Source organism: Ixodes scapularis, unplaced genomic scaffold (genome assembly GCF_016920785.2).
Source record: "Ixodes scapularis isolate PalLabHiFi unplaced genomic scaffold, ASM1692078v2 PGA_scaffold4__175_contigs__length_147842914, whole genome shotgun sequence".
NCBI classification, from domain to species: Eukaryota; Metazoa; Arthropoda; class Arachnida; order Ixodida; family Ixodidae; genus Ixodes; species Ixodes scapularis.
The window spans coordinates 127,965,239-127,979,597 of NW_024609879.1; the positions used below are offsets into that span (position 1 = coordinate 127,965,239).

Here is a 14,359-nt window from a genome sequence, read left to right on the forward strand (position 1 = left end):
CCTACAAATACTTTTCCAAATACATTCCTCAGAATTTGCGACATCGACTTCAAGGCACCTGCAACGGGTTGCTGGGTATCTCATTTCAATTTTGCATTGCACACTCGGGATTAGTGTGCGAGGCTCTAGTACCGTAGTAATAATAATAATATTAATAATAATAATCTTTATTTACATTTAAAAAAAATGGTGGAGTGAAAGGGAAAAAGCTTCAACAAGAAGCTTGACTGGCCCTCAGCCCATCGGCAGCCAGTAAACAAACAATTTTCGTGCAATAAAAAAAAAAAAAGAAAATCATACAGAAAATTATACATTATATAAAGGGATAACAGAAACGAGACACAGAACACTTAAATATGTAAAAATATATTACGCAACTCTTTAGGAGATATCGTTTCTATATTTCTATTTTCTTCGTCAAAGTTGTTTAGAAGCTTCGAAATTAAATACCGAAGCAATTGCTGCCCATAATTTGACCTGCATGTGGGAGCCTTCCAATATTCATTATGGCGGGTCAAGTAAACCGTATTATATTTTTCTAATCTAACTATCTCGTTTAAAAGAATACTTTCTTTTTTTAATTTCATTCTTAATGGTGAGTAGAAGTCTATAATCAGATAGCTCATGAATTTTTAATATTTGCAGATTACTAAACATATTCTCAGTGTGAGAGTCATAAGGCGCGTTGAAGATGGCTCTTAACATTTTTTTTTCAAGCAGATAAATTTTGTTTAGGTGGGATGCCGTTGTTGTGCCCCAGACAAGGTTACAATAACTGAGGAGTGAGTAAATCAGAGCATGGTAAATAATGGAATTTCACGCGAACTGGTAGAAATTGTCTGTGTCGATACGTTAAACCAAAAGCACGTGACGATTTGGAAACCAAATAATTTACATTGCTATCCCATGACATATTTTCAGAAAAAAAGACACCTAGTGTTTTAAAATTTTCCACGATCTCTATCGGGCTTGAGCTAAATACTATAGGCCTTGGCATCAAAATATGTTTATTTTTCGGACGAAAAAAAAAATAGCCTTTGTCTTTGCAGTGTTAATACTTAGTCCATTTTCCTTTGCCCACGCCGCCAAACTTGACAAAGTAAAATTAACAGCATCCGCAATTTCATCGCTATTTAAAGAGGAAATAAATATGCTAGTATCGTCTGCATAAATCACAAATCTTGCAACATGGTCTATATTCACAATATCGTTTATATGCAGGTTAAAATGAAGGGGCCCTGAAATACTTCCCCGGGGAACCCCTGATATAATACGCTTTCTATCGGAGGAATGACAACTAACGTTAATATATTGGAAGCGGTGACTCAAGTATGAATTGAGGAGTGCTAACGGCAACCCTCGAATACCATAGTAATTAAGTTTGCGAAGCAGAATGTTATGATCTACGAACTCAAAGGCTTTAGTAAAATCTACGAACTCGCCAACAACCGTTCTTTTTTCTTCAAAATTTTGTAATATATATTATTTTGGGAATATAAATATAATCACAAAAAATGTAATCAGCTTGGACGTAATAGGTGAAAAAAGTACAGAGCTTCAAGCAGCTTTTTTTGTCGATTACATTTTGGTATAGACCAACGAAGAACCGAGACGACCAAGACGCGCAACACTAGCTAGAGAATTTTATATTGTTGCAACTCGCACCAGTTACGAAAATCTGGACGACCCGCGCATTTAGAACGTTCCACACAAAAATATGGATGGAAATCAGGCTGGAAAGCATCACAAGTTGCCACAGGCACTTATTTAGCCAGTCTGCCTGTGAACGTCGATTTCGTCACAATTCTTGCCCTGGACTAGCACCGTAATCACAAAGTCACTAAACGCTTGGGCTTGATTGAGAGACACAGAATTCGGTGCAGAACGTAGTTTTCTTCCTGGTCTGGACAGTGACATTTAATTTGAGGGATGTATTTTCGCCCTCAAAATTGTATTTAATTAAAATTGTATTTGAAATACCCACGTTTTAGTATTTAAATACACACGTCAAATACATTACCCAATTTGTAATTAAATACAAATGCAAAATACACGAAGTAGTTGAAATACGTATTTCAAATACTTGTATTTGAAATACTGCCCATCCCTGGTACAAGTGTACAATATTGTAGGTGTTGCCGAGAGATACCGAAAAAAATCACTTGGAACTCTTTTTGTTTTTTTTGCTTCCCCATGTGCCAGATTTTGGGCAAAGATACGCAAATGTAGAGCGGTGGATTGCAGCGTCCCTGCTGTTGCTACTGTCGTGCAAGCTCGTTCAGTTGCTCGTGAAGAAAAGTTATGCAGGCTAGGAAGTTCACGTGTTTGGCTGCAGGAGTACAGACACCGGCTGTCTGATCGAAACGGAAACCATGCCACTCCGCTCCGTGTCCCAGTTGTTCCCAGGGTGCAACGCGCGAAGTGTTGCATGGAGTGATTTTTGAAAGTGGCCTATTAGGCTGTTATGTTATCAAGCTTTGCGAAGGCAAGACTGAAAGATATAGTCCTCTTTTTATTCTCGCAATCGCACCACGACAAGGAAGCTTCTGAAGTGGTGGCGGTTTTGCGTGCATACTAGGGCCAGACTAGGAGCCGTACGCCTCTGCGAAGTCATGAACATTCCAACCCGATATCGTTTCATGACCCCTTTAATGTTTACACATGAAGAACATCCCTGGTTAATAGTGTAAACAGAGTGGATGTGGCTTTGTTGCTGTGCGGCACAATTAACAGGAAAACAGCATTTGCAATTTTTTTCTATTTCACTCATAGGTGAGTACTGAACATAAAATTTGGTTACCTTCAATCTTATAGAAACAAAAACTATAAAACATTTTGTATGACATGTTCATGCTATCTGTGTTGTTTCTTTTCTTTATTTATTATAGTGCTGGTTGTATTAGACCATAGAAATTGTGCATTGCGGATGATTGCTTTGTTAAATGTTAATGATTGAATCGAAAAGGTGGCAGTTACCTGCCATTCATCTTGTAGTAAACACCAAATATATATTTTTCTTTTAGTTCATACCACTTGCTTACTTCTGTTGTAGTAACACATGATTGCGATCATAACCTCAAAAATTCAGGCCGTTCACCCTTGTTGGTGTGTTAGACTGGTGGCAGCTGATAAAACCAGTTTGCTGTATTGATGTCTAACCCCTGGTTATCTCAATTGGTAGAGCGCTCCACTGGAAATAGAGAGGTCCAGGGTTCGATACCCGGACCAGGCGGATTTTCTTGGTCGCGCAACAGTCACCTATAGCTGTGTTTGGAGTTTTGTGTATGTCCTTTGTCCCCTTTGTTGCCCTTCTCCAGGGTTTATTACTGCCGAGTTACACATCTCTTCGTGATTGAAACTATGAAATATGGTTGCAGCCAAGGCTTGCCACACTTCCCTACGGTACAAGCGTTGCTTTAAACTTTATGACTTCCATGGCAACGTCTCTCAGGCATGTTTCCACCAACGGAAGGACGGGTGAACATCAGGGGCTACAACATCCTGAGTCAGACAAAGAAAGCCCGCGAAAACTTCGGCCTGTGTCCTCAGCACAACGTCCTCTTTGACGAGATGACTGTAGAAGAGCACCTCTACTTCTTTTACAGTGTGAGTAGAGCCTTTTTGATCTTGCAAACGAGGAGCACCAATAATTTTCTGTCCCCATACAGATACTTCTTTTGTGTTCCTGTTCTATGGCATTCGCCTACTATATGGGTGGGACTTTCGGCTTCGCTGCTATGAGCAGGCGGCCCATTTTGGTACTTACTGTACCAAAATGGGCCGTTAAGTGTGTTGGTTAGACGTTGTAAGAGCACGAATGGCGAGGGCAAGCAGAAGAACCGAACGTGTGTCCTGTTCAGTTCCTCCACTTATCCTCGTCCTTCATACTATTTCTGTCCTTTCTATATCCTACTCTTTAGTTTTGTAACGTTTGTGAAGTGTCATTCTGTAGCAGTTTTCGACACGGATGGCTTGTGCCAGTACCATTGTGTATGGCAGCTTTTACAGCCATTGTAGCGGCGCTAGGCAAAGGTGCTATACACGCAATACTAGAAGTTGTAATGGTAATAGCTGCATGTATTCGGGACGTCGATTTAAGCCTAGGACTGTGTGCAGTGATGCGAATACTGTCAGAAATTAGTGAACTTAGGCAGCGAGGCAGTTCGAGAATGTAGCCTGCCACTTACTTCATTGTTCGGAAACACTTGGTAGTCCCTGCCGTTGGTTGTCACGAAAACTGAGCCAGCTCGAACGGTCTTCATGGCACCGCTTCAGGGACGAAGAGAAGCGTGACGTTACTCTGCTGCTAAAGCTGCCATAGACAGTGACTTCAGCCTGCACAGGTTTGGACGGTGACAAGCAAGAGCATTTTAACGCGTCTCGAGCGATGCAAGGAGATTGGATTGAAAGTTTTGGAGTCGAGGCGCAGCAACTGTGTTGACTTGTGTATACTTTGTCTCTGAAAACAGCTGAAGAACAGTCCCGAAATTGCCTGGAAGGAAAACATTGACAAAATCTTGTCGAATCTTGAGCTATCCGACAAGCGACGGGCGCTCGCCAAGGGCCTTTCTGGAGGCATGAAGCGGAAGCTCTCTCTGGGGAACTCCATGATTGGAGGTTCTAAGGTAATGCCGCCCGCCTCCTTCTTTGCGCGATGTCCTCTACGCTACCACGATACGAGTGTCGCCGAAGTGGCCCGCTGTGCCTTGACGAGACGTATCGCGCGGCCTCGATTTTTTTCTATACCCCAATGCGCGTTAAGAAGAAAAGGAGAAGCTCCTCCCACAAAGCACTTTACTCTTTCCACTTTACAAGTGCGAACGTTGGAGGAGAGGTGAGAAAATAGGCTAGGGCTCAAACATTTTCTCTGCCGAAGTTGAAAGAGTGGAGGGCTACAACGCAGGGCTACAGCGGAGTATATGGTCGTGTGACAGAATGTTTATTGATGTCAGGGCTTGATTTTGACGCTAAAGCTAACCTCAAGCGGAAGCAAGAGGGGAGGTTGTTTTTTCTTTTGTTTCTTTTATAAGAGCCGACATGTTCTATAATTTGGTTCCGTGTGTCAATGTCACACCCCTGAGAAAGCTAAAGTACTGGATAAAAGTTGGCCTATGTCTAGAAAAGGAAGCACATCTGGGAAGCTGATTATTTGAAGCAAGACTGGAGATTGTTTTATGTCGTTTGGAGCGGATCTCCTATCGAAAAAACTGTAATAATACTCCACAAAAAAAAAAAAAAAAAAAAAAACATGCACAACGTTTAAATATTTCTGCGTGCAGATCCTCATTTTGGACGAGCCGACGGCGGGGATGGATCTGCAAGCCCGCCGTGCGGTCTGGACGCTTCTCCAGGAGCTCAGGCGGGAGAAAACAATCCTCTTGACGACGCACTACATGGAGGAGGCGGACGCGCTGGGAGACAGAATCGCGTTTGTGGCCGGAGGGAAGCTGCAGTGCTGCGGATCGCCCATCTTCCTAAAAAAGAAATTTGGTACGTCGGTCTGCCTTCTTTTTCTTGAGATAAAGTTTAACTTAATTCATTAATTTGTTTATTTATTTCATGAGTTAGTTTTGTTATTTATATACGTAACTTATTTTGTGAAGAAATTATGCACTTGTAGTGCATTTAAAATGTTCCTTTTGAGTGTTTCCCTTGTTTCAATCTCATCGCTTATTGTTTGCTGTTGTTTCCGTGTTATTTACAATTTCTGCCCCCCCCCCCCCTCCTTTAATTTAATGCCCAATTTGCAATGTATGTAGAAATACAGAAATGAATAGAACCAATCTGGCTTCCGCTGAAGTAGTGGTTCGAGCTAGTAGGTAGGCCTGAGGCTTGAAAGCAATAATAATAATAATAATAATAATAATAATAATAATAATAATAATAATAATAATAATAATAATAATAATAATAATAATAATAATAATAATAATAATAATAATAATAATAATAATAATAATAATAATAATAATAATAATAATAATAATAATAATAATAATAATAATAATAATAATAATAATAATAATAATAATAATAATAATAATAATAATAATAATAATAATAATAATAATAATAATAATAATAATAATAATAATAATAATAATAATAATAATAATAATAATAATAATAATAATAATAATAATAATAATAATAATAAATCTTTAGTTGTCCAAAACCAAACCACGATGATCTTTTTTGGTGCGTCGACACAACAAACGGGAAGAAAAAAATCAATGAAAATGTTGCTAAAAAGAGCATTTCCAAACAATGAGAATAGAACTGGTATTGAAAAGCTTGAATTGTCCAGAAGTTTGAGTGGTGTATCGTGCAAGAGTTGCATTCTGGTGAGTCAGATGTTTGCACCCGTGCTTTTGATAGTGTTTCGCAGTAGCGTTTGAGATTGAGTATGGGAACCTAGTTGTTAGTCCCTCAAGCTTCTTATTTCTCTCGATCATTCCTATGCCTATTTTGCTTCGATAGTACAGGTATTTTGAGTACCATTCTTTGGAAGCTGCTTAACCTAACCTAGGTTTCTTGGTGGGCCCCCTCAGGATAGCCAAACAATCCTCACAAACATTCCTCACAACTGAGAACTTTTCTACCTCGTCGGTTCACATCCGATAGACGTTTGTGGCTTGGAGGTGTGTTATCCTGCCCACCCTTGTAGCATTGGATTTTATAGCTTACCATAGTGTGTGTCCTTCATTAGGCCCGCAGGCTTCTGACAATTTCGTAGCCTATCGGAACTAAAGAACAAAACGTTAGGGCGCAAACAAGCTGGTGAAGGTTTAACATCTTGGACAAAACCCCGAGACTGGGGGTGCATAAAAAGGACAACTAACACAGTCTTTTTGAGACTTTGTGTTGTGTTGTCCTTTTTCTCCCCAGTCTCGGGGTTTTGTCCAAGATGCGGAACTAAATAGCTTGTTATTTTCGCTCGGAGATTCATCCTTTAGCTGAGGGTCCCTCAAATTTTCAGACCTGGAGGCTTGGCTCAAACCTATGCATCATTGGTATCCCAGATCTCCTAAAATAAAGCTTAAACTGTAAAAAGAAACGCTTTGCTTTCAGGGCAGGGACTGCCCAGGAAATTTAGGGGATCGGGGAACCCATTAGGGCACTGTGCGAAATCCCTGTGTTCCCAAAAACCCAGTTTGTCAACCCTTTCTGTAGCTCTCGGCGTTGTCTATGACTGGCATACTAAGTATGGCGTTATGTCTTAGAAACGGGGTACCGCATGCGGATAGCCAAGGCGGATCCCTGCGACCTCGAGGCCTTGACCCAGCGGATCACGGGTATGGTCGTGTCCAGCCACATGACCTCGGACATCGGGCACGAGGTTGTCTACAACCTCGGTTTCCCTCCGGCCTCGGACGTGATTCCCCTCTTGAAGTCCCTCGAACAAGACAAGGACTCGCTCGGCATTGCGAGTCTCGGGATCTCAGTCACAACGATGGAAGACGTCTTCATCAGGTCGGATATATCTTTTAAACCTCCGTCATATCTCTGTCTTTTGACCGTGGGCATTGTGAATGTACTTTGTTTCACTTTAACCCTTTGTTGACGAATGTTGTGGGCATTGTGACTATGTACTCTGTTTCACTTTAAAGGTCGGTCTACAGAATCGTCGTCCGCCGGGCAGAAAACGTGTTCCCGGTTTCCTCTCACTCTCTTCTCCCCTTTCCCCATGAGCGGGCTTCTGAGCTACTCCCCGCAGAAAGGAAGATAGTTTCCCTCTTTCTTGAATGGGAAGGAGCAATGGAGCGAGGTTTCCCCTTTTCCAGTTGTTCGTCGGCACTTAAATACCACCGCTGGCAGTGCCACAATTAGGCGGAGCTAAAGGAGCGGCACCGAAGGTGCGTCGTCACGGCGCACGTTGTCCTCGTGTTTACTATCGCCGGCTATACCAACCACGCTCGGGAAAGGGCGCATGATCGCAGCGCATTGACTGCGCGACTGCTTCGGTCGGCGAGAGCAAACGCCCAAGGGCAACGTGCACCGTGACGATGCACACATTCTTAGCACCGCTCGACTGGCTCCAGCGGATTTGGGGCATCGACTGCGGTCGGTCTAAAAGTGAAGCGGAGCGACAAGACTTGACGTTGAAAAGAAGCGTGTTGGTAAGTAACTAGACGTCCAGAAAGAATAAACACGAAGGGGGCGATACACACACGAAACAGCTCTTTCAAATCTCAACAAACATTAATTTAAACAGCGTCCAAACGACCGCTGTCCAGCACTTCCTTAGGGGGAAAGCGGTAAAGTGAAAGGAAAATAACAAGGGGGGAAGGTGCCCCCCCCTCCCCCTCACACTCCCTCCTGACGCCGGTATCTTAATACCTGGGGGCGCACCCGCCGGAATTCGTACAACGCGCTACCATCGGGTGCGCGGAGTCCTCAAGGGGGCTCAGCCACCTGCTGCGAGTGTCCACACGAAAAAAGGAGTGGAATAATAAATTGCCTCCTTCCTACAGCCGACAAGCTGCCGACTGTGTTTTTTTTGTTGCGTAGGCTCGTGGTTGGAGGGGCATATACCATTCTTCACATCTGTTGGACTTTTTGTTTGCCGCTAAAAAAAACTCCCCCCCCCCCCCCTTTCCCCTTGGCTCGAGAGACGTTGTGTATTGCGGGTACGCGGTACCTGCGAATCATTTTTTCGCGTGGAGCAGGGAGGGGGGGGGGGGGGGAGGAGGGGGGAGGGTGTTGAAGACTGGGGGGCGGCGGGGTTGGTCACCATCACTAGAGTATTTTTTACCGGGCCTCTTGGGTAGCTGGTCCTTTTCAGTCTCTCTGTCTGCAGTAGCACGCTGTGCGCTGCAAGCATAGGAGGAGAGACTTGATAGGGAGGTAACCGAGTCAATCGCCATTAGGAACTCGGTGACTAGTGTTCTCCGGCCTCTCCCACCCGTTCAATCAGGGAGTTGTCCTTTCTTCAGTTCCAAACTTGGCGGACGGCCCCGGCGGCCTTGAGGGATGCACGCAAATAACACGGGCTTTCTTCCTCCCTCTCCTCCTCCACTACCTCCCCTTCATCTTACCCCTGAATCCCCCCCCCCCCCCCCAAAAAAAAAAAAAGAAACAACAAAAACAAAAAAAAAAAACGCTGGACAGCGGTCGTAGGGCGACGTTTGAATTAACGTTCGTCGAGAGTTATAAGAGATGTTGCGTCTGTGTTCGGTCCCCTTTCGTGTGTATTTTTTGGGGGTGTAGAGTATAAGGTTTTATGTTTTTGAAATGAAGTTTTTTTAAATTCAGTTTTCGTGTTTTCTTTTCTGGATGAATTATTTTTGTTGCTGATTTTGTGCATTCTGTGTTGAGCAATATAAATTAACGGCAACAACTTACGTTTCCCTCTTTCCTCATTCAAAACATTTATCGTTCGACGGTAGCTAATCAAGTCATGAAACCTGGCTTTTTAAAAACAAGGTTTCTTGCGACGCAATTGCTGTTGCTTGTTTGTTCAGGGTTGGAGAGCTGGCAGACATGAGTTTGGACAACAGTAGCACTGCGTCGTCGATGAACAAAGGCGAAATGATCAATGGTACGTTTTGAGATATCGTTCTTCCCACTCTGTTACCTGGGTGCTGTTTGTTTGCTGGGCCACTCTTTGGCGTTCTGTACTGAAGAAGTCTCTGGAGGCATGTGTTTTTTGACAAGCAGAAGAAAGAGAAGTGAGTTACACGCTGAAAATGTGTTGACCATTTTAGAGCTGGTTGCATTCGGTGTTGACAAGAGAATCTCTGGAACATAGACATAAGTGGAACTTTGTGCTATGTTTGTTTGATTCATTATGGTCTTCAAAGTGGTCTTCTTGTCCTGTGTTAACTGGAACTTCTGCTACTAAATGGAATAGCTTTGCCCGGTGTCTTGAAGTTTTCCTTAAAGAGACTATGCTGAATGCATGCACAAAGAACCAAAATGGTTTAGAAAGCTCCCGTTTCTAATTCTATGGCCGCTTCAGGGTCGTATCAATAGCACAGCACGTATGAGAGCCGAACTACCCAGAACACAATTTGCGGCTCGAAATTCGTTTTCTTTCCGCCCGAAAAACCGCCGCCGTTCAAGAACTGGCCGGTTTGAGTCGCGCTCACCCTCTTTCCCGTGGTCACTTACCGTTTTCTATGGTCGTGACAGAACCACCACATATAATCGAAGTCGTGGGTCATGGAAGGCACATACTCAGCAGTTAAAACAGAAAAGAAATGTGATACTAATTTTTTTTTGTGGATTTAAAAAGCTGCACATACGTTGATTGAAAAAGAAAAAAAAAACTTGCACAGTCACGTGACTTTTGCCAACTCTCTCCCTCCTCTGTAGTTCTTCTTCCTCCACAGTTTCGGTTTCGGTTTCGAACAGTCGCGTTTTTTTTTTTTTACTTTATTAAAAATATACGTGACGCTGTAGCAAAATATCAATTGGGTAGTCTTCTGACACCCATAATGAATCGCCTGGCAAAAAAATAAAATACCATTCTTGGGTGCTGTCAGGGTCCCTTTAAGGGTTTGCTAGTCTATGGAAACTGCCCGTTCTTAATCTTTAACTCCGACTCTAAACTCACTATGATATCAGGAAACTATTTAAAAATGTATTCTTTAAATAATATAGGCCATAGAGAAATTAAAATCGGAATTTTAAATTGTATAAATTTAAATTAATAGAAGGTGCCATAAAAGTAATGTATGAACAGCAATCGCCAAAGGCAACTTTTATTAATTTAGGCACATTTTTGGCAAGAAATACTCTTATTCACCCTTGACTGCATAAAATAGACTGCAGGATAGAAGCACACAAAAAGCCAGTGTACACTGTGTGACACCGTTAGATCGAACATGGCACCAACCTTATTTTGTACTTTTCTTCAAAGGTGCAGGTACCAAACTTTACCGCTTAGGTTACTGCCGTAAATGTGCACTTTCCACTGCAGTAGTAGTTTGGATGAAAACATGTAATTTCTAAGCGAAAAAAAAAAGAAGGCAATGGCAACCGCTTGTTCGCACTAACAGCGTTGCGATCCGTACCCCAATTCTAACTGGAACTCTGAACTTGAACATGATTGTAAACCTGAGACTGGGGCAGAAAGAGAACACAACAGAAGGTAGTAAAAGAGGAGGCAACTTCGTTGGCTTAAAAGCACGCAGCGTCCTACGGCACACCTGCCCCTTAAGACGACTATCGCAGTCATCGCGTATCAAGTTGCGCTTCTTCGCTCCGCGCACCAGAAACTGACCCGAGAACATGGGCATTTTTTGTTTTCATTTGTTCCAGGTCCCGTTTTGCTTTGCACTAGCACCGCGCCCTTCACTGTCCGACCTTCTTCTCCTTCCTTCTCCTTTCCCCTTCAGTGCTGTGCAAGACAGTCTAAAAGTTTACGATAAGGAAAGAGGGACATTTATGACAAACAGCAAGAAACTCATCTTGCAGTCGAGGAGCCGCCCAAAGAAGGCTCCCTCCGGGACCCGGTCTGCCCGATCTGCGTGCATCCCGTACTCCCACAACACGGCACACCGACTCCGCGCGCTTGCTCGTCGATTCGGCACCAGAGTTCTTTTCACATAAAAATTTAAATTGGTAGGCATGTGCAAGCGAGTAACCAACCCAGAACCCCCACCCACATGCACAAAAAACACGCGCAGTGCTTGCGGCCCTTCACAAGGGAAAAGGTGTATGCTATCCCTCTTGTGTGCGGGGCCGAGTACATCGGCCAGAGGGAGCGGTGCGTGAATGACCGTCTCCGGGAGTACGCCAAGGAGATCTTGTCTCCTTCTCCGGACTCCTTCCATCCAGTCGTAGTTCGCGCCAAAAAAGACTGCTCCTCGTGCACCCCCGAGTTCTAAAAACCAAAATTCTCGGCGGGCACAAATCTCGATTCGGCAGGAAAATCCTTGAGTCCCTACATATCAAATCTTCAGTCTCAAACCTGTCTAGCCCATCCCTTTCTCTTTCCGATCGAGAGATTCGCTTCCTGCGGAGCGAGGGGGTTCCTCCAAAACAAAAGAAGTCTAAATTCGCTTATTTTATTCTCCTTCTCTTCTCAACGCCTCCCCCCCCCCCCCCTTTTCCCTTCCTTCTATTTTTGAAAACGAAAGCCTGTCTTGTCTGTTTGTCTTAAATGTCCCTCTTTCCTTATCGTCAATTATTAACCAACACGCTCAACCATCTACATTACAGTCGAAAAGCACTGCTTGTTTCTTGCAGACGACGCTTACCCACGGGTCCAGCGCGTCCGCGGACGCCTGCCCCTCCTCCTCCAACAAAGCGCCGCGCTCTTAGCCAAGCGCGCCAATGCCACCCGCCGCCAGTACTTCCTCCCCATCCTCACCATCCTCATCCCCATCGCCCTCTTCGTCGTCTACGCGCTCATGGACATCAAAGACAAGAAGCTAAGCGACTCGAGCTCGTCTCGGATTGTTTACGACCTCGGGCCGTTCGCCGGCTCAACGGTAGGCTTTGTGGACTTGGCCGAGCCGGTGGTGCGGCCGCTCACGACGTCCTACGAGCGCGCGATGGCGGCGCAGAAGGTCGAGGTGAAAGAAAATGTGGGTGATCCGAACGAGTTCCTTCTGGACGTTGCGAGGAAGAGCTTGTCGGAGTACGAGGGCAAGTACCTGGTCGGCGGAAGCGTGGAGGGCGTCGCGAAGCTGGTAGCGTGGTACAACGGGGAGCCACTTCATTTGGGTGCCATGTCCCTGAACCTGGCGCACACGGCGGCGCTGAGGTACGTGACCGGGGAGGACGACGCCGTGGTCTCGGTCACCAATTGGCCGCTGCCGGGGAAGCTGAGCTACCAGCTCTTTGCTGGCGAGGTGAGTTTTTGAATGCGTGACATTCGTAGGGATCCCGACACGAAACCGCCTTTTGGCAGTTTCGTGTCTGGATGTGGGATGCAGCCTAGACTCGGGCACTTAAAGACGGTTTAGGTGCGGCGCATGGTGCCACTCCAGATACTGCGACTGGTGATGCCAGTAAAAAAAATAACAACATGCGGAACCCTAAGTGCCCTCGGAGAAGAACCACGTAAATAGCATATTTCATTCCCGAAAATGCCAAATGCCAAACATGCCGAAACAGGAAAATCGATACGCTCGCCTATTTCTAACAAGTCACCAAAATTAAATTTGGGTGACTTCGAGAAAGTGCGTCTGCGGCTCGTTCTGGGTGGCTGATCGGCCGCGGCAGCAAAGTGCCGCGGTTTGCGACTCAATAAACTTTCAGAATCTTATTCTTTCTTTTTTTTTTTTTAATCATCTGAAAATTTGTTTTCGCTGTTTCCGCAAGAGTCGCTTAACTTCCTTCGCTAAAAACTGAAAGAAACACATTGAGAAAAGGGCAAACCGGAATGGGAAATTGTCATCGCTTCACTATACCGCTAGTTCGTTATAACTGACTTCGTTATAAAAAGTCGCGACAATACACAAAAATTCGAACATTGGAAATTTTTTCGAATAAAACAATTTAGAAAAGGTTGAAAGTTTGGATATTAAGTTCGAAGTCTGAATTTCACGGAAGGAGATCAAACTCCGAAGTTTCAAACTAAGTTTTTTTATGAACTTTTCTAAAAAAATCGCGAAATGTGCTACAAATTTTACTGAAAACGTTGCCAATATTTCTTACGCCGTGAATATACTCCTTTTGTTATGTGCTGTGGTACTGACGGTACTACCTGTATTACTTGTTATTTGTCGTAACTTATGAAAGCAGCATTGAACTGTTTGGACGGTTCCTCGGAAAGCACTGAGGCGGTCAGGTGAATGTACTAATGCACTTCCTGCTTATTTGCGAACTAGTATCAATCACATTAAATGTCACCTAAATGCAATGCTGGCATAAGACAAATAAATATATACAGGACAATGCATGCACATAAAGGAATCGAGGCTTCCCGAAAATTTTTAGTTGCTCTGGGCGTTTAAATTCGGCGAGAAGACCCGTGGGATAGAGATAACACTCAACACAGGTACAACATCTTACACAAATCGAGGTTGAGGAGAAAGCAATCAGGCTAAATAAGGGGACCACCCGGCCCCCTAAAATGCAGCTGATCAGGTCACGACCGGCTGTTATTGGGCTAATCATATTGCCATCGCCTGAAACTTCTTCGATGAATGGAGATATTGGCTGCTCTAAAATGAAGATGGTTACTAGCAATAATGAAGTAAGCACCGATTCAGCGTTCGCTTTAGTGTATTAGCGTCACGCTAATACGCTAATGCACTCGAGGTAATCGGATGACTTGCGCTCAAAAACAACTAAGGCTATGAAGGACGCACCCATCGAAGCGCCTTGGTTGATTTTCAAGCCTGCAGATTAGAGATCGGTTGGCCCACAGATTAACTCAGGGCAACCTCCGGAGTTGTGCACG

At 44.1% G+C, this 14,359-nt stretch overlaps 1 protein-coding gene across 1 annotated transcript in view; it reads left to right on the forward strand.

The window, feature by feature from the left end:
• The window catches only part of LOC8023233 (phospholipid-transporting ATPase ABCA3-like), a 59,899-nt gene that overhangs the window by 23,667 nt on the left and 21,873 nt on the right, over window positions 1-14,359 (forward strand). The window contains 6 exon segments of the mRNA XM_042293706.1: window positions 3,452-3,606; window positions 4,470-4,625; window positions 5,280-5,490; window positions 7,224-7,473; window positions 9,465-9,541; window positions 12,196-12,803. Coding sequence (XP_042149640.1) covers window positions 3,452-3,606; window positions 4,470-4,625; window positions 5,280-5,490; window positions 7,224-7,473; window positions 9,465-9,541; window positions 12,196-12,803 — 1,457 coding nt within the window.